Here is a 25,623-nt window from a genome sequence, read left to right on the forward strand (position 1 = left end):
TTTTGAATATCATATATATTTATTGAATATTTCGAAGAAAAGTTGAAAGAGTCTCAATTTTTCAAAAATAAGTAAAAAAAAGTCGCTTTTTTTGAAAAGAAGTTGAAAAAATCGACTTTTTTAAAAAGAAGTCGAAAAAAGTCGAAAAAGTAATCCGAGACCTGATAAAATGTATAAAATAGAGAAAAAATAAGAGAGAGTCGAGAAAAGTCGAAAAACTTGATCTTATCCAAAGAATGAATTTTTAAATCGAAAAACTTTAAAATCAAAATTGCTAAATTAAAAAAAGCCTCATATTCATCAGAAGGGTAAAAAACTAAATTTGAATTCAACCAAGAGGTTTTTATTCCCCACTTCTTTTCTCTCTCTCTCTCTCTACTTCAAAAACTTTCTCGGGGGGCTTTCGAGTCTATCGATTTTCTGCTAATAATTGGAATGAAAGTTTTTTTTTTTCGATCGCTAAGTTTTCGCACGGTCACAAAGAGTGCATCAACAAACCCCTAAATGAAAAAGAGAAAAAAAATTCGAAGGAGGATAACTTAGAGAATAGGATATTGTGTATATGTATATATATACGGATATATACATATGGATGAAATTATTGTTGTCGACGTGAGTGTGGAATGGCAACGGAGGGTTTATGATTAAGCTTGTCGATACGGGTACTCCCGGTGCCGTTCATTACGTTGTCCATGAGGGTAATGCGCCAGTAGGATCCTGGTTATGGGGGTGCCAGCTTCCAATACATTTACATGAAACAACTGCAACTCACAGCAGATTGGTCTAGCTCTCAAAAAAGAAATTTTCCCCCGAATACCCTCATCTCCAAGAAAAATATTTCTCTTTCTCAAAATATTATAATCTAACTCTCAAACAGAAATTTTTCCCACTTTTTCGAAGATTCTCATTTTTAAAATCTAATCCATCTCTCAAAAAAAAATATTTCAGCTTTGAAAAATATTTCTGTTTTAAAATATCAAAATCAAAATTCAAAACAGCAATTAATCAAAATTCATAATCAAAATTGAAATAGAGAAATGGGAATTTTAAATCAATTAACTAGTTGATGATCGAAGGAATTAATTTTTTTTCGCTGTAATATAAGCGAGCGATAGAAGAAAAGTAACAAAAAATTTCTTTTCCTTTTTGGCAAAATTAGAAGAAGAATTAGAAGAGAATGAAGACACGGCCCTGAGACGACTCGAAACCGAGTCTCAACTCTCGTGCAGAAGGTGAATACGGACCTGATGTTTTCCCAGGGCCGTTCGTTCTCTCTTGCTCTCTTTTTTTCTCCCACTCTCTTCTTTTTGATTGGAGTGTTTTCAGGGCCCGTATTTCTGCCCCTTGACTATCTCTCTTCCTCCGATAGTGATAGTTGAAAATTCTCTCTCTTTTTCTCTACTCTCCTAACCAACATTTCATTTTCTCTCTCTCTCTCTCCTTCTCTCCTATAGACGAATATCGAGCCTCCACTTCGCGTGGCAGCAGCATTTGCTTTCGATTCGGTTGGAGAGGCCAAATGTAGCAAATTGCACGCATTTTGGGTTTCCTCTCCTCAAAAAAAAACGACAGGAAAAAAAACACCATCGGGATCTTGCCACAGTACCACAAAGAAATAATGATGTCGATAACGTTGTTCTTTCTCCTCTGTGGTTTTTCGTCGAATTACAAACACGCTTTTCAAGCTGTTGCCTTTCTCTCGCACATAAATAAATGGGGGTTGAATTATACACGGACCTGCGAATAAAAATTTTCTGTTAAAAAAACATTATTATAGCAAAAACAAATTAGTAAAAAAAGAAATAAATCCCGCCTAATCGAAATAATATCCATTTAAATTACACCAAAAAAAATTTCCCTTTCAACGAAATTTGAAATCAACCCAACTTAAAAATACAAATTCAAAGAATGATTTCCCAAAATTTAAAAAAAATCCTTAATTTTCATTCAACGAATTGAATTTTAAATAAAGAATTTAAAAGAAAAAAAGTTACGTTATCAAGTGGAAACATTTTTCCTTGATTGAAGAAACAAAAAAAAAAAAAGAAAAAGAGTACGATTGCACAGAGCGTTTGAATTATTTCACAACATCGAGAGAAAGTGAAAGAAAAAGAGAATTCGGAAAAAAGGAGAGAAAAACTGTGGAATAAACGGAACAAAAAGCGAATAGATGTCAGAAACTTGACCCAGAACAAATATAAACGGATCATTGCTTGCATATGGTATCGTTTCAAAGAATCGAAAATAAAAATCGTATACTGAGAAAAGCGAATACTTAAGAGAATAATAGACGATGTCCAACTTCGCATCACAGCAGGGACTTCCGGTTTGTAAATTCAAAAAGAAAAAATAGAAGAGATTGATTTAAAAGTGTGCGAAATTCGAAATCTGTATTTTTTTGTCGAATAATCAATCAAAATTTAAAACTACTGCATCATTAAGATCAATTATTGGAATTTATAAATATCACCAAATTTTTGAAAGATCCAAATGTACGAAAAAAGATTCTGTTTGTTAAATTTATTTCAACAATTTGTAAATAAATAAATTTAGTTAAAAATTTTACTATTATTAGGTATTAAATTATTTTTTTTTATTTAAAGATATAAATTTTTATATTAATTTTTCTGTTAAAAATTTATCGAGCAAATAAAATTTTTATTGGTTAAAAACTTTGCTTTAAATATTCAATAAACAGAATTGTGAAAAATATTTCAAAGAAAGAATTTTTTTTCAACATCAGAGTTGACACAAAAATTTGATTTCATTTCTCCCTTATTTCCAGAGAAACTTTTAACTTTTTTCGTGATCCTTTAAAAAAAATTTTAACGGGAAGTTGAATTATAAAAAAAAGATAATTTTTAGAAGGAGAAATTTAATTTTAAAACTTTAAAAGTTTCTATCAAAAGCCACAAATTTGAGTGAAATTATTAATAAATTCAATTATTTTTAATAGAATTCTTAAAAATTTCAATTATTTGAAAAAATTTCAATTACTTGTTTGTGAAAATTCAATTATCTTAAAAAAAATAGAATTGTAATATTCTACAAGGTTAGTTTTTCAGATTTTTCAATAAAACTTTTCGAAACTTCAATTTTTTAACAAAATAAAAAATTTCAAGATTTTTAAAATTAACTAATTAATAACAATTTTAATTGTATTTCCTTAGATTATTTTAGATTCAATTTGGACTGTTCAAAATTATAAAATTTAATTGTTTACCAAATATTAAATAAATATTCTTTGAAAATTCGATTTTTTTTAAATCTCTAATGAAATTTGTTAACAAATTCAATTATTTTCAGTTCAATTTCACAAAATTTCTATTAGCCTGATAATTATTTAATATAATTTTTTTAATTCAAGTATCTCTATAAAGTTGAATAAAAATTGCTCGGAAAGCAAATTTCATTTTCAGAATTTTTAATAAAACTTTTCAAAACTTTAATTTTTTTTAACAAAATTAAAAATTCCAATCTTTTTAAAATTAACTAATTAATAACAATTATAATTTTAATTCTTTCTGTATTAAATTATTTTAGTTGCAGTTTAAACCCTTTAATACAATTTCTAAAATAATTAAAGAATTAAAAAATTCTTTGAAAATTCGAACTTTTTGAAATCTTTAATGAAATTCTTTAGCACACTTAATTATTTTCAATTCAATTTCACAAAATTTCTATTAATTCAATAATTCAATAATTTATTTTTTTACATAAAATTATTTTTTTTTTAAATTTAAAAATAAAATACTTTTATAAAGTTAAACTAAAATTTGTCAAAAAGCAAATTTTTCCAGAAATTCAAATAAAACTTTGAATAAAATTATTTTAGACTTAAATGTCATTTTAAATAAATATTTAATGTTTTTAATCTTTTCAATAGTGAACAAAATTCAAGGAGAATTCAAATTTTTCATGCTTTTCAAGTATTTCAAAAATGTTTTTAAAGATAAAAAAATAGAAATTTTTGCAGTAATTACAAAAATTTTGTATTTTTTCAATTCTTTCGATTAAAATTCCCTGATATTTCCACTAATTTCTCTGACCTATTTAATTTTCCATGAATTTTTTCCAACTTCCCGTGGTAACCCTCAATGTTATGGAATCAAACTTACAATAATTTAATAAGAAAGAAAAAAATAATGAAGAAAGAACCAAAAAATATTTCTAAAAATTCATTGACAATAAATTTTGGACTCTAATCTTTTTTCCAAAAATTATACGAATGGAATTCTTTTTTTAAAATTTGATTAAATAAATTGAAATTAGTTTTTAGTATTAAAAAGTATGAATTTTGCTTCCTCTCAGAGAAAGTATTTATATGGTTATCTCTATCAATTGGTGAAAATGGAAAATTGACAAAAAAAGCGAAAAACGAATTAAAATTCGTTTCTAGAAATTCGAATTAACAAATTTTAGTTGCGTTCCAATAACGATAGTGACAAAATTCCATAATCTTCAAAAACTTTTCTATATTTCAGGAGAGAAATATTTTCCAAATAGCGAAGAAAATGTAGAAGTAGTAGAAGAAGTCGTCGACGACGAACAAGAAGAAGTTTTCTAAGCAGATGGAAATTATCCGAAGAGTATTTTTAATAAATATATACTCAAAAGAGGTAATTTTAATTGCCGTTGCACACATGTCGCACAATTTTCTCGCACATATAAGAAATATTCATTCCCTGCTGCATATCACTCTAGATGGCACAATGATAATCGTTTAGGACAGGTGTAGCACCTGAATGGCACTCACAAGAGGGTGGTGGTTGTGTATCTTGTCTCTATATATGTAAGTCGTATTTACAAGCCATATTCTTCATTGAGAGGTTTCACTTTAAGTGCCTACAACAGTCCATAAAATATAAAATTATTACCAAGAAAATAAATTACAACCAGTTTCAGGTAATAATAAACAAAAATAACTCAACTGCAAGTGAAAAAAAACAATTATCTAATTTTACATTCGGCAAAAACAATTTTCCAAAAAAAAATTATGTAACGCTACTTATATTTTTAAATCCTCACTTAGAATATTAATTATCGTACAAAAAAAATCCATTTACTAAATTAATTAATTTACACAAAAAATTCTTTCCAATCATTTTTTTTTTTCTATATCAAAAAAATCTTCAAATTTCAAGATCAAAAAATTATAAATCTCCAAAAGCTATTTCATAATTAATAGAAAACAATAATTGCAAAATACTAAATAATTCCCACGTTTACCTTTCTAATTACTGTGAATTTCATTAATAGAGAATAAAAAATTGAAAAATAGAAAAACATTTTATGAAAAAAAAAAAAATAAAAAATTGTGTAGAAACATTTGGACATTTGAAAGGAGATAAAAATTGTAAAGCAAGGCGAGAGAATTTTTCCGAGACGGGAGAAATTCTCTAGGTTTGAAAATAAGGACCACGTGTTAAGGCGCAAGTAATTTACAAGTTTCGAGAGTCACCTTGTATAAAACAGCTGGCACTGGGGGAAGAGAAGAAACCCGTTTACCTTTAATCTTACTGACTCGAGCCACGAGTGCAAAGTAGAAATATAAAACCTAAAAGTCTCAACGAGAAACATAGCGGGATCTCGATTTTTGATTTTCCAGGCCATTTATAAATCTCTGATACATTATTCGATCACATATTTATTTTTCTCTTTTTTGAAATCCAAGAAAAATTACCTACTCGAATTTTTGAAAATAATTTCAAAAAAAAAAGAAGAAAGATTTATTGATAACACGCACAACATGTGCAAGTCTTGGATCTACTTTAAAGGCGCAAAAAAAGTCGCTTTAGTTGATTAAAAATAGAGAAAAAAGTGGAAAAAGTCGTATATTTAATTCAGTGTTGTCAGAAAAATTTTATTTTGCATTTCCCTGATTTCTAAATTCAAATATTCGAAACTAGAATAATTTTGTTAACTAAATATTTACTTTCTATTTGTTGTTCAATGGGAAATAAAATAAAAAAAATCAATTTCAAACATTCTGCAATTTGATAATTTCTAAAAATTCTAACTAATGACCCTTCCAAAATTAAATTATTTCGTGCAATGTTTAACTAAACTTCGTTTCTAAATCAATTATTTTTGATAATTTTCTGAAAGTTTTTCGAGAATTCAATTAATTAAATTTAAATTCTGAAAATATTTTGATACAATTTTCCGAAGCTGGTTTCTATTAATTTTCATTTTTAAATTTACACTTGAAGAGTTTTCATTAAAACTTTTGAGAATTAAATTATTTTCAAACATTGCAATTAAAATTCTTCAAAAATTCATTTTTCATTTTAATGAAACTTTAAAAAGCTAGATTATTTTCAATGAAGTTCTACAAAATTTCAATTACTTAAACTGTTTTTAATTATTCATTTCAAAAATTATTTTCTTCAGAATTTTAGTAATAATTCTAAAAAATTAGATTTTCAAAAAATTGTAATGAAAAAATTTCTAAGAACTACTTTTTAAAAAATATTTTCATACAATTTTCTGAAGCTAATGTTTATTAATTTTCATTTTCAAATTCTCATTTGAAGATTTTTTATTAAAAATTTTTAGAATTAAATTATTTTCAAAATTTGCTATGAAATAATGTTAAAAATTTCATTTTTTTCAAAAATTGTAATGAAACTTTAAAAGAAATCGATTATTTTCAACGAATTTGTACAAAATTTTTATTATTTAATATGTTTTTAATTATTTATTTGGAAAATTGTTTTCTTCAGAATTTTAATAAAAAATCCTAAAAAATTAGATTTTTAATAAATTTTAATGAAAAATTTTCTAAGAATTATTTATTAAAAAATATTTTTATACAATTTTCTGAAGCTAATTTTTATTCATTCAAACACTGAGAGAAATGGATAGTCAGATTTTGATGTTAAAAAGATGATGTTACACGATACTATCATTATGCTACTGCCAACCATCACAGATGCTAAAAAAAATATAGTTATGCTACCCCGTACTACCAAGATGTTACTCCTGATGATATTGATGGTAACGGTGACTATCTAGATAGCTGTCTGTATACGTAGCATTAAAGATGGTCACCCTAACCACAATTATGTTACCCACTACTATAAATTTCTCTCCGTGAATTATCAAATTCTTATTTGAAGAATTTTCATTAAAATTTTCAAAAATTAAATTATTTTCTAAATTTGCTATTAAAATTGTTAAAAATTTCAATTTTGCAAAAATTTTATTAAAAATTAAAAGAAATCAATTATTTTCATTAAAACTTTACAAAAATTTAAATTATTAAAATGTTTTTAATTATTCATTTCAAAAATTATTTTCTCCAGAATTTTAGTAAACAATTTTGAAAGAAATAAAAAATTATTTTCTCCAAAATATTAGAAATAATTCCGAAAAATTTGAATACTATTACTTTTTGTATGTTTTTGAATTTTCTGAAATATGTAATAATTGAAAGTATTGAAAATAATTGAATTATAAAAAATTAGAATGAAAAAAATTCTAAGAATAACTTTTTTCAAAAATATTTGAATATAATTTTTAGAAGCAAATTTTGATTAATTCTCATTTCTAAAATTTACATTTAACGACTTTTCATTAAAATTTTTGAGAATTCAATTATTTTCAAACTTTGCAAACAAAATTCTTAAAAATATGATTTTCACAAAAATTTTAACGAAAATTGAAAAAAAACACTTATTTTAAATAAAAATTTATAAAATTTCAATTATTCAAAATCTTTTTAATTGTGCATTTTGAAAATTTAAATAGAAAAATGATTCATAAAGAATTTTTCGAAAGATTTATCTGTTATTATTTTTCACTCTATAAAAATCGAAATAAGTTGAATTTTATATCAAAAATATAGTATTTTGTTGCAATATTAGGAAGAAAAGTTGAAAAAGTCTAAATTTTTTAAAATAAGCGGAAAAAGTCGCACTTTTTGGAAAATAGTCGAAAAAGTCATAATATCCGAGGCCTACATGTGTAAAAGAAGAAAAGTGTTTATTTCCCTTCGTTGAAAAATTGTAAACTAATAATTATACGACATGCACTAAAAGAAATTATTTCTGCCTGTCGTCTTGAATATGGAGGAGACAATTTTACTGCTGGAAATCATCAATAAAATGGCAATGCTTTAAAATGCCCCCAAGAAGTCGAGGAGAACTTCGAAGTTTGTGCCAAACTTTCAAGAGCCAAGAAGCAAATATCCAAGGGCCAAAACTCAATAAATGGTCACCATTTATTGGGCATATAAAAAAAAGTAGAAGAAGAAGAAGAACAAGCTCCAAATAAAATCCATAGAAATTATGGCAGGGAAAATTTTTCCATTTCGTCTTCTATTTATAAATACAATAATCTCAACAAAAACCATTCATTATCCAATATTTTCGAAAATTGAAAATTCAAATAGAACCAATAATTACAAAAGAATAGAAAAATATTTCCAGAGAAAAGTAAAATATTTCAACATATTGTAAATCTTCATTTTTAATAAATACGATCACTTTTTCTCTAAAATAGAAAATAATTTTCAATTTTTACTATATATATATAGTATATATCCTTTTACTAATTTTTCTTTCAACAGTATAACATCTGTGACGACAGTGTTCTCCGCCCAATTTCCATTAACAAAGATAATTTTCCAAAGATCTACCTAAGAAATAAGCCATACTGAAAATATCCTTCGTATTAGCGTAATGACGAATCCCTCAAATATTAACAATTGTCGTACGAAAAGTAAAGGATCGAGAGATTTCATCGCTTATAAACACACCCATAAAGGAATATTACCGAGTGTGTATTCATATTATTAATATTTAAAGTTTTAAATGAAAAATTTTAATCTTTTTCGTATTGGGAATCCTTCTGATATTTTTAGGGGGAACCATGTATATAAGAAAGGTTAAGAAATAAGCCGAAGATTTAAATCTTCCAAGATGAGAGAGAGGGAGAGAGAGAGAGAGAGACTCTCTAAATAAAATAATCCATATACCTGGACTGCAATTTCGAGAGGGTCAGTTCAAATTGTTAAATTTTTCACACAAGGCTTTAATTCGTATGGCATAAATACATTATTTACAATCCGATTCTTATTTTGTTCAGAGAGTAAGAAAAAAATTTTCTTTCCTTAACAATTATAAAGAAAATCAAGAAGTGTTTTATACTTTCCGAAATATTTTTTACACCCAGATATGGAATTTTTCCTTATTTTTACTATCCTTCGTATTTTGGGTTTTTACGTTTATTTCTAAAAGTTATTTCTTTAATTTTCAAGTCGGTATTTTTCTTTTCTAACAGATGGGATCAGAGTGATTTTTCTCATGAAATATAAAAAGGGGAAAAGGAATTTTAATTTTAGGTTTGCTACGAAAATTTGATTTTTCTTTTTTCTGATTTTTCACTAATTGCCAGAGATGGAATTTTGATTTTATGAAAAAAAAATTGAAGAAAAGTTCAAATTTTTAAAAACAGGTTATTTTTAAAGACAAGAGTTTGATTTTAAACCAATTTAAAAAAAATTACTGTGGCTAAGTTTCATAAATTAGGTATTTTAATAAAATTCTTTTAGGAAAATTCAATTATCTTTTAAATAGAATTTTAATAAATTTCAATTATTTTTTAAATATCGAATTTAAATAAATTTCATTTATTTCAAAAATTGTCAATCACTTACTTATAAAAATTCAATTATTTTTAAAAATAGAATTGAAATAATTTACAAAGCCATTATTTTAGGATTTTAAATAAAACTTTTCGAAATTTCAAATGGAAATTTTATTACTTTAAGGGAATAAAAAGGAGAAAAAAGGGAAATAACTGTGATCCTCGTAGAAGGAAAAATTTTTTCTTTCATAAAAAAAGCAAATTTTTAGAAATTCTACCTAATTTTCAAATTAGACTTTAGAATTTGTAGAAATGGGAATTGGAAATTTCGAATTTTGAAATTAGAATTGAAAATTGAGAATTTAGAAATTAAAATTTAGAAATGAGAATTGAAAATTGAGAATTTTGAAATTAGAATTGAAAATCGAGAATTTCAAAATTAGAATTGAAAATTGAGAATTTCGAAATTCTAATGGAACATTTAGAAAATTTAGAAATGAGAATTGAAAATTGAAAATTTTGAAATTAGAATTAAAAATCGAGAATTTCAAAATTAGAAATAAAAATTGAGAATTTCGAAATTATAATTGAAAATTTAGAAATAAGAATTGAAAACAGAGAAATTTGGGATGAAATTAGAATTTAGAAATGGGAATTAAAAATTGAGAATTGAAAACTGATAATTTCGAAATTAAAATTTAGAAATGAGAATTGAAAATCGAGAATTACGAAATTATAATTGAAAATTATAAAAAAAAAAAATTCAATTCTCATTTCTAAATTTTCTAAATGTTCAATTAGAATTTCGAAATTCTCAATTTTCAATTCTAATTTTGAAATTCTCGATTTTCAATTCTAATTTCAAAATTCTCAATTTTCAATTCTCAAAAAAATTCAGAAAATTTAGAAATGAGAATTGAAAATTGAAAATTTTGAAATTAGAATTGAAAATCGAGAATTTCAAAAATAGAAATAAAAATTGAGAATTTCGAAATTATAATTTAAAATTTAGAAATAAGTATTGAAAACATAGAAATTTGGGATGAAATTAGAATTTAGAAATGGGAATTAAAAATTAAGAATTGAAAAGTGATAATTTCGAAATTATAATTGAAAATTTAGAAAATTTAGAAATGAGAATTGAAAATTAAGAAATTCAAAACTAGAATTTAAAAATGGGAATTAATAATTGAGAATTTCGAAATTCTCAATTTTTAATTCCCATTTAGAGACAAGAATTAAAAATTCAGAATTTTGAAATTAAAACAGAGAATTGAAAATGAAAATTTCTTTCCCTAAAATAGAATGCTTCTAATTTGAATGTAAAAACCTTGGAAAATAAGCATAGAAATTTAATCTTTTTATAACAATTGAAATATATTTAAAAGAGGGAAATACTATTTGCGACTTTTCTAAATCAGAATTTTCTTTTGAATTTTCAAAATGTATATATATATCTATATACATGTATACTTAAGTAGTTAAGAAGGTACGGTCATAGTCGTAATTGTTCGTTATAAAAGGGACGGGAAAGTAAAGGGGCTTCGATGATGGTCATAAGGTTTATGTCGTTTTACGTTTACGGCACTGGGTTCTATTCCAAGGTACAACCGAGGGTTATACACCGTAGTTTCAGGGTGGGCAATGCATTTCTTGAAAACCCCAGGTGAAATGTCTATGAACAACACCTGCCAATGATCCACTCCTCATATACCAGTATTAAGGATCAAACTATTCTCTCGCCTCTATAAATTGAAAAACTTGATTCTCCTCTTCGAAATTTCACATCTTCAATACGCTAATTCGAGAAAATTAAAAGTCTCCAACTCTTTCGAAATTTCCACAATTTTTCTCTCTCTTTCTCTCTTTCTCTCGTGAATGGTCGAAAATTATAAATTTCCTTACCTAAAAAATATAAATTTCTTTTAGAATTTTTCTACTAACAAATTAACAATTAACAATTATAAATAAAATAATTAAAAACATTTAAACAAAAAAATTAAATATATCCGAAAAAAAGAAATTGAAGAAACAGAAAAAATAAAAACGCCTTTCGTTAAAAGTTCGAAACACACCTGAACAACCAACACTCTAATGCAAACATGAACCGGAAAGAAAATCAAATAAAAGTTTCGTGACTAACAGTCACATTTCTCAATGATTGCTCAAGTTTATTTAGTTTCAAAAAGGACAAAAAAAATAGTATATAAACTAATCTATTGTTAATCTCAAAGTAAATACGGAAAAAGAAGGAAAAATTTTCTTCTAAGAGAAAAAGAAAAAAGAATACCAAATTACTCCAAAAAAGACAATTCTACTGAATCATTCGCATCTGTTGAAAACAAAGTAACTTTTTTCTAAAAAATTATCAGCACATCTCAAAAAGATGAAATCGAAGAAGTCTTAACAAAGTTTGTTAAATTCAAAGAAGAAAGAAACAAATATTTTTCTTTCTGAAGAAATTAAATTCATTTTCATAACAACGAAAGGGAAAACAACTTTTGGAAATCTTAAAAGAAAAAATTAAACTGAAAGTTGTAAATTTGTGAACTAAATAATTTTGAATAATTTACAGAAATTTAAATGATATCTACGCTCATTTGAAAACTTTAGGGGAACAGGTGAATGAAGAGAAATTGAAACAAACCTTCGCCCTCAAAAAAAAAAAAAAAAAGTTTGTTAAATGGAAAAAAAGCAAAATTTGCCTAATGTGAAAGAAAAATAAAAAGCGCTAAGAAATTTTCTATAATGTCCAATACAAGAATGCATAAGCCCTGCGCACACATAAGAATACGTAAACACACATAGTGATGCTACAATTTCCATTTGTAAAGTTTCCCTTTCCAAACCAAATTTGTAACAATGCCGCATTCTCCTTTGGCTTAGTGCCTATAATAATTTTCCCAACACAAACTCCAACAAAACGTCCATCGATGATGTTTGTCTAGCATTAAAAATGTAAAGCCTTCACGGCAGACTCTCTTTCCACATCTAAAGGACTGTATTGTTATTGTCTGATTGTGAGCATGAATTTCAAATAATATATATCCCCATATCGAAACATGTGCGTGTAATTGCAAGATCATCTGAAATGATAAAGTCGAATGCATTTTTTTCTCAGAGTTATAAAATTAAAATAATAAAGTCGACTGTATTTTTTTCTATCAGTTAAAGTAAAGAAATTTAACCCAAAGTATTCAGAAAAATATCAAATTATTCAAATAATTTTTCAAATGGTCTATGAATTTTCTTTCTCAAATTAAAAAGAATCCATAAGTAGAGTTACAGTTGCAATTTTTGGAAATCAATTATTTTATCACTTATTTTTTTATTAAAATTATTGAATTTTCTTACAACTTTTTTAAAAAAATTAAGTTGAAAAAGAATTTCAGTTAAAATTTTAGAAAATATAACAATTTTATATTTTCAAAGAATTTTATTTTCTCATTTTAAAAAATTATTTTTAAGTGATTATTGTATTTTTTAAGAATTGTAACTAAAAATTTGTAAAATAATTAAATTTTACAAAAATTTTTGTATTTAAATAATTTGATTATCTAATGAGAATTGACTTAAAAAAAATTAAAAATTTTAAAAAATAATTGAATATTAAAAGCATTTTAAGAGGAATTTTAAAAAACAATTAAATTTCAAAAGGTTTTTAAAGAATAAATAATATTTAAATGTTTATTTAAAAGTTATTTATATTATTTATTTTCCTTTAAAAATTATTAAAGTTTTGAATAGTTTTATTCAAAAATTCTATAAAAAATCATTTCCTTTTGAGAAAATTGCAGTTGTAATTTTTAGAAATAATTAAATTTCAAAAGGTTTTTTACATTGAAATTATTTGAAATTTCAATTAAAAATTAAAATAAATAACATAAAATGTTTAAATATTTGTTTTAAAAAATGAGAATAATTATTGAATTTTAAATATTTGTTTAACAAAAATTATTGAATTTTTGGATAATTTAATGTGGAAATTCTAAAAAAAAAATTAGGTTTTTGAAGAATTGTAATTAAAATTTTTATCAAATTTTATTAAAGTAAATTTAGTATTTGAAAAAATTTAAATTTATTACCTTTAAAAAATGCTTTGAAATATAATCGTATTTCTGAAGAATTATATTTCGAAAAATTATACTTTTTAAAAAGTAATAAATATCCATTAAATTTGAAAAAAGAAAGTTTTTGTAACTAACAAGGGGTGGAAACATTTCGTTAAGTTATAATGTTTATAAAATTATAATTATAATGTTTATAAAAATATTGAAAAATTGGTTAAACATAAAGTAACTATAGTTACTATTAAATAGATAAAATTGTTATTTAATAGATAAAAATGCACTTGATGTGCAGTTTTTTTTTGCATTTGGAAGAGAAGAAAAAGAACAGATACCAAATGAATGCAAAATGACACGATTGACGCCACAAATTCAAACTCGAATGTTAAAAAGATTGAAACGCATACGGCGAACGCCGTTTCCGGCGTGTGTTTCGTAGAATACCAAATGATTTCGAGGGCGTATCAATTTTCAAAATAGTTTTGTCGAGTTCCTTTAAAAATCGTCAAATTCACATCAATTCCCCTAATTTTTGAATCCACTTCCTCTTAATTACAACAATATGCGAATTTTTCAATTATCCAACTTCTTTGCATTCTGCTGATGAAACTATTTCCGAAAATTGACCGAAATTTGAACAAAAATTAGAGCAAAATTGTTTTCGAAAATTAGGCGAAAATAAAACAAAAATTAGACGAAAATTAACCAAAAATTTGACGAAAATTAAACAAAAATTGGACGAGAATGAAACAAACGAGACGAAAATAATTTTTGAAAATCGAACCAAAAAAAAATTCGTTTCTTCCTAAAGAGAGAAATTAAAAGTGAATTAAGTCCTAATTACTGTAATGTGAAGAAAATGTTGAATTTTCGAAAAGGAGAGGAAACAACAAAATAATGTTCAATGAGGATAAAGTCTAATAGCACTTCAGTTGATATGTATCGAAGCAGATGTTTCTTATCTGTTGAAACGTTTTTTGCCCAACAGGAACGATAAGCTTCATCAAGATATTTGGATATCTAACAAAAAGAGTTTCCTGTTTCTAGAAAAGCAGTTGCTCATGAAGCAACATTTGCTTTCAAATTGTAATCCACAGAGTGAATGTTTAAAAATCCAACACAATTTTTTCCACGAAAATCCAAATATTCCTTTTTCTTGGCACCACATAAATATTTTTTATTATAATACAAATTTTCTTTTTTTGAAAATAATTTGATACTATCAGAACTTCCTATCAAAAATAATTATTAACAAATAAAAATGTAAATCGAAAATGGAAATTCAACTCCAAAAGTTACAAATAGAAAAAGAGGAATAATTCCAAGGAAATTGTAACTAGAAACTTTTGTTTATCAACTCAGGATCATTTTTCTTCAGAATCAGCAAAAAAGAAAAACGGTCAGTAACCAAATGAGGCAAAGATTCGCACAACTGCTCCAATTCGAAGGCATTTCCAATGCGAAACAAATCAGGGACTCTCTTCTTTTTAAATTATCTAATTGTAAACTAAACGAGTCTTAAAGAATTAAATTGTGTAATTCCAATAGACGATCATGTGGGATGGTGTAAATTGTCAGAGCTCCCAATGCTTATGAACAGACTTGATATTTCTCTGAGCTTTTGCGTCTCTTGGGATGATATAACCAGCGTTAACAAGTGTATATATATTCTCTGGATGAAAAAAAATATATATCCCTACCGTATGGGGTAATACTCCCGCGTTGCCGGCATATTTGCCCTTCCTATCCCTCAATTGCTGGACTCTCTCTCTCTCTTTCTCTCTATCTCTCCTTGACGGGTAATGGAGATCACACCAACACGCCAACACCACCAAGAGAGTTTTCACAGATAAAAGCACCACATTCAACCACTACCACAACATGAAAATGTAGAACCACGCGCGATGGCAGCGCGCAACAAACTGAAGCTGAAAGCAAAACTCCGTTCGTTCGACTGGAAGTGGGAGGGCAAACTAAAGGGAAGGTGCGGGTGTAGGGAAAGCCCGATACAGGGCCGCACCTACATCCTTCATTTTCTCCTGATAATATATATACACAAAAACCAACAGCTGCGAAAGCAGCTGCACTAAAAGCTTCAACACTTGACAAAAAAACATTAAAAAACATTAAAAATCAACACTAAAAAATATTCCACCTGAATAACTATAAAACCATTATAAATTAATATTTCTTTCAAGTATATTAAGCCGGGAAAAACGAAAGATTACCATCGTTTTTCCAATAAATGAACCAAAAGAAGAAATTTTATCAAAAAAAAAAAAAAACGAAGAAAAATGCCAACGTCAATGAAGAAAAATGCTCACTAGCCAACGATGACGAAAAAAAAGCTGTACGAAGAAGAAAATTGATACTCGACTTGTAAAAAGTTTTCAACAATTTACGCCAATGATGTGATTATTTAAGGAAAATAAAATTTAATATTCCGCGATACGGAAGCTTCTTGATACTTGAGAAACATGCAAAGAACAAACGTAAAACTGATATCACCACGTTGTTTTCGTAACAGTCACGCTCCTATCCTGAAGAGATACGAATAAAACCCATGATAGGAAATTTCTACACAATGAATACCTAAAAATGAAAAAAGAATGAAATAAATATTTGTTGAAAGAATTTGAAAATAACGTTGCTTATTGTTGAAAATTATTATTTTGTAAATAAAAGACTTCTTCTTTTTTACCTTCAAGCTTTCAGATCGTCAAACTTTTCAGGGAGCATGATTTTTAAACTGAAAAATTGATTTTTAACGACGAAATTTTTAATTGATACCAATTTTCAAAAAATTCAAGTTGTACAATTTTTAATGAAAAAGAAGAAATTATTTTGAACTAATTTTTCCTGACATTTTGTTTTTTTTTCTTATGCAATAAAAATTTTTTCATTTTCTTCTTTGATTTATTTACAATATTCTAATCGTCAGATTCAAAAAAATTTTGAAACTATTAAAAAAAAAATCCAAAGTTTATTTGTATAACTATATTTTTCGAACACAATTTGTTAATGAAATTCAAAAAATAATTTTAGAGCTAAGAAGAAAAAAAGGATAAAAAATTACGAATTGTTTTAAACAGAATTTTTCATGAAATTAAAGACAATTTAATGGAGATGGTCAAAAATAGGGATAAAAAATACAAATTGTTTACTAAGTTTGAAGAAAACTTTTACTACTTTTATAGTAAAAAATTTCTGGTAAAGCATTTTTGGTAATTTTTACTACTTTTGGAGTAAATTTTGCTACTTTCAAAGTAAATTTTACTAATTTTTACAAATATTTACTTCGAACGTAGCAAAATTTACTCCAAAAGTAGTAAAAATTCCCAGAAATGCTTTACCGGAAATTTTTTACTATAAAAATAGTAAAAGTTACTTTATATTTTTCTCCGTCTAGAAAAATGAAATAAATATGAAAAATATAGAAGATAGAATAAATAAGAAAAAATATAAAAAATAAAATTGCGTTTTGTTAAATAGTGTAAAATTTAATTTAAACTATTTTTAAAAAACACAAATTTGATGTTCTATTATTTTTTGAAAAAAATTATTAATTAACAATAAAATTGTTTATCAAGTTTAAAGAACAATAAAATAAATATGGAAAAATACAGAAAAATGAAAAAAATATGAAAAACGTAGAAATACAAAATAAATAGGAAAAAATATAGAAAAATAAAATTAGATTTCGTTAAAAATAAAATATAGTTTAAACTATTCAAAAAAATCCAAAATTTATTTGTTTAATTACTTTTTGAACCGAATTGTTCATGGAATTCAAAAAACCATTTTAGAGAAAGTAAAAAAAAAGGATAAAAAAAAAATAAAAATTGTTCATGACATTAAAAAAAAATGTTAGAGAAGGACATAAAAAAGGGGAAAAAAATAAAAATTGTTTACTAAGTTTAAAGAAAAATAAAATAAATATGGAAAAATATAAAAAACTAAAATTAGATTTTGTTAAATATAAAATTTAGTTTAAAGTATTAAAGAAAAATCTGTTATTATTTGAAATAATTAATAATAAAATTCCAAAAATAGAAGAGAAGGGCAAAAAAAAGGTAAAGAAATTACAAATGGTTTACTAAGTTTAAAGAAAAATAAAATAAATATGGAAAAATCTATAAAAATATAAAATAAATAAGAAAAAAACGTAGAAGAATAAATAGGAAAAAATGTAGAAAACTAAAATAAATAAGAAAAAATACAGAAATCAAAATAAATACGGAAAAAAATGTAAAAATCTAAAATAAATAAGAAAAAATATAGAAAAATAAAATTAAAAAAAATGACAGAAAAATAAAAGAATTAAGAAAAATTGCAGAAAAGTAAAATAAGAAAAAAAATAGAAAAATAAAGAAATTACACAAAATACTAAATAATTCTATGACAAAAATATTTTTTAAATCAAACTATTTCTTTTTCTAAAAATTATACAACTTGATCTTTTCCGAATTTGAATAAAATTCCATTTCGGAGTTAAAAAACGAATTTTTATAGTTTTTATAATTATGTAAAAAAAAGAGAGTTTTTGTACCTTCGTGAACATTTACTTCGTGAATTTGTTACTATCGTACGTAAGATGATGAAAAAATAATGTTGAAAACTCTTGCAAAACTTTCTTGCTCTTCTTTTTAAGCCAAATATCGAATCAATGTTTTTCTCCTAATCTATATTAGCGAAACTTTCCAACAATGAAACTGTTTTTCAGTCAATGGAGTCCTAACATTTTTTTCCCCTGAAAAACATTAAGAAATTAGTAACGAAAATCATAAAAGAAAATTTGATTGTCACATTTTAAAAATAAAAAACTATTTCTCAAAAATGTGAATTTTTTTTTCTCATTTTGAATTATTTAACTGAATTACCTACTGTTTAAATTGTTTTATTCAAATACTGAAATTATTTATGTAATTAAGTTACTTAAATTATTCAATTAAATTACTTTTTAAATTATTTAATTTAAGTACTTAAATTATTGAATTTAATTATTTTTGCTAAATTATTCAATTTAATTACCTAATTTTTAAATTATTTTATTATAATATATAGATTTCAAGTGACTGTAAAAAGTCTTTCTGAATAATGGAAAAATTTAATTATCACGTATTAAATTTTTATTTTTCTGATTTCTTTTTTCAATTTCAAAAGTAAAAAATTTTCACACCTAATGAGCGTCTCTATGTTAATTAAAAGAATAATGTATTAATTGTCCCTCAATTTTTTTTCACTTCAAATATTTCTCCATCAGACAATTTTGAAAAAGTAAAATTTCTGAAACAATTTCTAATTAAATATAAGAATTGAATAACCTTGAGGAGACGAACAAAAAATAAAAACCATTCGAATGTAAATGCGCGCGTTATGAAATTTTTATAAGCTTGTCGATTTAAATTGATACGTTAATTTAAATGTGAATATTGTAAGCCAAAGAATTTCCTGTCTTGCAAATGAAAAACGCTGTGAATTTTTTTTTTTATTTTAATTTCGAGAGTGTTAAATATTAAAAGACGGAGAAAATCTATATTTTTCAAAGAGAAAAGTTTACAGTTTTACTATTTTTTTTGTAGTGAAAAAAGAAATTATTTTTAAATAAATAAATTTTACCAAAATTAAAAAAAAATCAAACTTATCTCGGAAATTTGGTTTTTAATAAAATAATTGAATGAAACTCCTTTTCTTATTCCAATAATAATTTCAATTCTAAATTTTTATAAAATTCAAATATTTTCAAAACATTTTTTAACTTTTTTTCAAAAAATTATAATTTTTCTTTACATTTTTTATTATAAATAAAAAAATTCTTTCAAATGTAAAATTTACTTCCATAAAACTTGATAAAATTTACAATTATTTGACAATTTTTCAATTAATTAATTTCAGGAATTCAATTATCTTCAAAGAAAATTGTAATTAAAATTTGTCAATTAACAATCTAATTTTTTCAGAATTAGACTCATTATAAAATTAGTGGAAAGTTTAATGAGTTTTTAAAATAAATATATTTAAATATTATTGAACTTCTACATAAATTGAAATTTTCAAACATTTTAAGTTGAAACCTTCTGAAATTTAATTATAATTCTAAAAATTGCTAATGTTTCTATTCTCCAAAATTCAATTCTTTTTTTTTAGGATTTTTAACTGAAATTCCTTTCTAAATCAATTATTTTTCAATACTTTTAATTTATTAAAAAGAAAGTTCACATAAAATACAATTAGAAAATTCAATTATTTTCTAGAAATTTTAACGAAAAATTTTGTACAAATAATGGTTTTAATTTAAATTTTCAATTTTAATTTAAAATTGCAATTTCTTTTTGGAGCCGAGTATAAATCAAAAATTGTTTAATATTTTCGCTGGAAATTCTGAAAATTGCTATTTTTTTTGTTCTATTGAAAAATGAATTAAATGCACAAAATTTTTTTAAAGAATTTGAAATTTCAATTAGTTTGAAAGGGGTCGTCCATAAATTACGTAAGACATTTTGGGGGGAGGGGTGGGTCTGCTAAATCTTACGAACCGTAGAAAAAATGGCGCTAATGTATGTAAAAAATCTTACAAAGGGGGGGGGGGGGGTGGTCAAATTTTCCAAAAAAATGACTTACGTAATTTATGGACGGCCCCAAAGCAGAATTTAATTAGAAATTTGTATGACTTTCTTGCTGACAATTCTAAAAATTGTTAGTTTTTTAGTTTCTTTTTTTTTAAAGTTAATTAAATCTACATATAAATGATACTTACTCCAAAAATTTTTATTAGTATTTAAAATTGTAAAGTTTTTCTGCAAGTAAAGTGTAAATCGAAATTTGTAATATTTTTTGTAAAAAGCAATTAAATGTACTAAAATTATTAGAATTTCATATTTCAATTTATTATTTTGGATGAAGAATTTAATTCGAAATTTGTAATATTTTTTACAGAGAAATCTGACAATTACTTTTTTGATTTTTATTTTAATTTTGTAAAATTAATTAAATTCACCAAAATTTTCAGTAGAATTTGAAATTTCAATTCTGCGGAGTATTAATAAAAGTTTGTAATATTTATGTATTTAAATTTCTGGAAATTACTGAAACATTTCTGAAAATAATTCTTTTCCCTGTATAGTTAACAATTTTTATTAGATTTTAAAATTTAAAGTTTTTCTTGAAGCAAAATATAAATTGTATAATTTGCAATATTTTTTTTACTAGAAATTTCGAAAATTGCTATTCAATGTATTTAAATTTCTAAAAATTACTGAAATATTTCTGATAATAATTTTTTCTTTCCTGTAAAGTTAACTAAATGAACGAAAATTTTTATTAGAATTTAAAATTGCAATTTTTTTTTGAAGCAGAGTATAAATTTGTTATTGTTTTTAATAGAAATTCTGAAAAATGCTATTTATTTTCTTTTTTTCTAAAATTAATTTAGTGTACTAAAATTTTTGTTTGAATTTGAAATTTTAATTATTTAGAAATCAGGGCATAAATAATAGAAATTCGTAACATTTTTTCCTTGGAAACTCTTGAAAAATTACATAAATTTTTTCAAAATTCTAGAAAAAAATTTTTTACAATCATTTCTTGGGAATTTGGTTTTGAATAAAAATGTGCCTACATAAATGTCACCAATTCAATATTTGTGAATGAAATGAAAATTTGAGATGGAGTACACACGAATATACATCTATATATATAACGTGGTAGTAAACAGAAATTTGAGCTCGTGTTTAAAAAAGGAATGTATAGGAATTTTTCTCCAAAATGGACATGGCGTTGAGATACACTATTTATTCGGTCAGCCGAATTCTAAAGGAAAGGATCAGGTCTACTTCCCTGAGGCCCATTGGGTTTTAACCCACACAGACACAGACACAGAGACACTATATCTACATCTATAGATACACTCACACTCTCAAGTAAATCACACATGATGAAGAGGAGAGAAGGTTGTTGGAATGAACCGGAGGGGTAGCGTCGACCCTACGGACGGAGAGAGAGTGAGAGAGAGAGAGAGAGTGAGTATAAACCTAGGGAAGTCCCCTTCGAAGCAAGAGAAAGGCCGTACCTCGATGCGGGATTCAGAACTCCTGCAGACTCCACTACCCATTCGCGCATAGGATTCTACCAGGCCTCACAAAAGTTCTTCAAAATGTATATAGAAGAAGCTTGTATTTGAAACGTGTTTCAAAACGCAAAGTGCACAAGGTTTTCGTCCCCTGAATGACCATAGCATCCGGCTCTCCAATATATACACGAATCCATCCACTCCTCCTATAATCTTTTATGCTCTGCCCATTTTCGAATCTTTGACTTTTGATTTTTTTCAAGTATTCCTCGTGGTTGGATGATCCATTTTAACATAAGCGAAAATATCTTTCTCTCATTTCCACTTGAAACCTATAAAATAAATCAACTAGATGAAAAAAAATCCAAGAAACAACATTTTATTTTTTTCCCTACACTCTTTGTACAAAAAAAAAATAAATATACTCTCTTGAAACATTATTTTATTCAATTGAGTTTTGAAAAATTGACTTGAAAAACCGAATTACAGGTCTTGGATCGACTTTAAGGCGCAAAAATGTAGCTTTAGTCGTTTAAAAATAGAAAAAAGTCGAAAAGGGCCTTTATTTATTTGACTTCCCACAAAAAATTTGTCTTCTACTATTTCCCTGATTTTCCCCTTTCATTAATTTATAAATTCAATTATTCAAAACTAAAATGATTTTCTTAAATAAATATTTAAATACTTATTCGTTTTTCCATGGGGAAAAAAAATTTCAATTTAAAACCTACTGAAATTCAATAATTTCTAAAAATTACAACCATAATCCCTTAAAATTCAATTATTTCTACAATTTTTAACTAAACTTCATCTCTAAATCAATTATTTTTAATAATTTTCCGAAAGTTCTTCGAGAATTCTACTATTTAAATTTAAATTCTTAAAATATTTTCATACAATTTTCTGAAGCTGGTTTTTATTAATTTTTATTTTCAAATTTTCATTTGTATATTTTTCTCTAAAATTCTTAAGAATTAAATTATTTCAATGAAGTTCTACAAAATTTCAATTACTTAAACTGTTTTTAATTATTCATTTCAAAAATTATTTGCTCCAGAATTTCAGTAATAATTCTAAAAAAATTAGATTTTTAAAAAATTATAGGAAAAAAATTTCAAATAATTAATTTTTAAAAAATATTTACATAAAATTTTCTGAAGCTAATTTTTATTAATTTTAATTCTCAAATTCTCATTTGAAGATTTTTCATTAAAATTTTGGAGAATTAAATTGTTTTTTTAAATTTAGAATTAAAATTCATCAAAGTTTCATTTTTACAAAAATTTGAATGAAAATTCAAAAGAAATTAATTGTTTTCAATTAAATTTTACAAGATTTCAATTATTTAAAATATTTTTAATTGTTTATTTCAAAAATTATTTTCTACTGAATTTTAGTAAAAAAATTGGAACATGATTGTTTTCTCTAAAATATGAAAAATAATTCTAAAGAATTTTAATGCTATTATTTTTTTCATGTTTTTGAATTTTCTGAAATATGTAATTGAAAATATATTGAAAATAATTTAATTTTAGAAAATTAGAATTCGAATAAATTCTTAGAATTACTTTTGTCAATAATATTTGAATATAATTTTTTAGAAGCTAATTTTCATTAATTTTCATTTTTTAATTTAACATTTGAAGGTTTTCCATTAAAATTTTTGAGAATTCAATTATTTTCAAAATTTAGAATTAAAATTCATCAAAGTTTCATTTTTACAAAAATTTGAATGAAAATTCAAAAGAAATTAATTGTTTTCAATTAAATTTTACAAGATTTCAATTATTTAAAATATTTTTAATTGTTTATTTCAAAAATTCTTTTTCTTAGAATTTTAATAATAATTCTAAAAAATTTGATTTTTAAAAAATTATAATAAAAAAATTCTATGAATTACTTTTTTAAAAAATATTTTCATACAATTTATCAAAGCTAATTTTTATTCTTTTTCATTTTCAAATTTTCATTTGAAGATTTTTCATTAAAATTTTCGAGAATCAAATTATTTTCAAATTTTGGAATTTAGATTCTTCGAAATTTGATTTTCGCAAAATTTGTAAAAAATATTTTTAAACAATATTGTTGAAAGATAATAGTTTCTCAATTCTATATATATATATATAATTGAAAAATATCCAAATAATGGAAATTCGGTAAAATCCTTTAAATTGCAATTGAAAAAAAAGAATTCAATTTAAAAAATACATTTTTTTCGAATCGAAGAGATTTGAAAAGAGTGTTTCCGAATTTCAATTCTACTAATTAAAATATCGAACAATTTAATATAATAATGAACTCTTTGAAAACTTCCTTTTATCGCGGACCCAATTAATATTCAGATAATAAAAAAAGAAGAACAAAGCGACTGACAGAGATAGGAATATAGAAAATATAATTTCTCTTATTACTCAACCAAATTATATTCTATGGAAAACTCTCATTATTTCTGAATATATATATGTATATATATAATTATATATCGTACAAAACGAAATAGAATGTGGAGAATATTTTGTGGACAGAGCATCTAACAAGTAGATAATAAAAGAACGAAAATAATGTTTTTATATCAACATGACATGCGACAATATTCGCATGTTGGAAAAAAAGATGTGCTAAATGATGGGCGGAATTTTTTTTTTTTAATTCAGAGAACTATTTTTTTCAAAGGCGAAAAAAAATTTAGGATTAACGTAATTAATATGATATTCAGCTCTAGTAAAATTAAAAGTTTAAGTAAAATATTAATTAATTCTACAAAAAAGCAAGTAATTTTTAGAATTTTCAGTGAAAAAATATTACAATCTTTTATTTATCTACTTCGTTTTCAAAATAATTGAAATTTCAAAATGCTAATAAATATTTTCTTACATTTAATTAATTTTCCAAAAAGAACAAAAATCGTAATATTTAGAATTTCTAGTAAAAAATAATGCAAATTTTACAATCTGCTTCCAAAATTATTGAAATTGCAAATAATTTTAAAATTTCCAGAATAATTGAAATTTTCAAATAATTCTATGCACTTCGAAAATAATTAAAATTTGAAATAGTTCCCTTCGCACTTCGAGAGTAATTGAAAATACAGTTAATGCAAATTCTAAGCAATTAAATTTCATAATGTCAATTTTAAGTAATAAAAGTTTCAAAATTAATTGTAATTCTCATAAGTAATTGTTTTAATTCATTATAATTCAGAATAATGATACTTTTCAATTATAATCATATAGTCGCAGGCAATGTTACTTTCAATTAACGGTATAAAATTAATGTTCGTTTCCACAAATGTCAGTTTCATTAAATGAAAGTCGTCAACTTATAATTATAATCGCAATTACTGAAATCTGTCCATTATTAAGTATTTTTAAAATCATCAATTACTCTAGAGAAAAAATTACAATTATTTCGCCTTTTTTTCCACATGAAAATAATTTTCTTCAGATTCGAATTTTATTGTTCGTTTTCTTTCAGATTTTTAAAGAAAAATTATCTAATTTCTCAAGTGCATTAAAATTTGGTAAAATTGATTTTTTTTAAATAAAAAAAAGGCGAAAAACAAAATTTTAATCTGGAGAAAATTAGTTTCATGTGTGGAAAAAAGGGACAAAAAATTATAATTATTTATTTAATTACAATTGTAATTATTGAATTGTAATTATTAGGTAAATATTTCTAAAATTGTCAATTACTTTAGAGAAAATTTATATAATTGTTTGCCTTTTTTTCCACATGAAAATAATTTTCGCCAAATTAAAATTTGATTGTTTCGTTTTTTTCAGATTCCAATACAATTATTTAATTTCTAAATTCTTTAAAATTTGATGAAATTTATTATTTTACTCCAATGAAGTTCATAAACGTTTATAGTCAATGATTTAAAAAAAGCATTTTTCA

General features: G+C 24.2%; 1 protein-coding gene across 4 annotated transcripts in view; it reads right to left on the reverse strand.

Moving 5' to 3' along the window:
• The window catches only part of LOC122509298 (RING finger protein 44-like), a 46,199-nt gene that overhangs the window by 15,438 nt on the left and 5,138 nt on the right, over positions 1-25,623 (reverse strand). Inside the window, exon 2 of one of the 4 annotated variants that reach the window (XM_043623251.1) lies at positions 21,727-22,058. The exons of 1 other annotated variant lie outside the window; for it this stretch is intronic. In XM_043623251.1, coding sequence (XP_043479186.1) covers positions 21,727-21,776 — 50 coding nt within the window. In that variant the 5' untranslated portion in view covers positions 21,777-22,058. Of the gene's footprint in view, positions 1-1,606; positions 1,738-15,358; positions 15,601-21,726; positions 22,059-25,623 lie in introns of those variants that run through there. 2 more of the 4 variants (XM_043623254.1, XM_043623252.1) reach the window with 2 other exon arrangements.

The sequence above is a fragment of the Leptopilina heterotoma genome, unplaced genomic scaffold, assembly GCF_015476425.1.
Source record: "Leptopilina heterotoma isolate Lh14 unplaced genomic scaffold, ASM1547642v1 Lhet_60, whole genome shotgun sequence".
Lineage (NCBI taxonomy): Eukaryota > Metazoa > Arthropoda > Insecta > Hymenoptera > Figitidae > Leptopilina > Leptopilina heterotoma.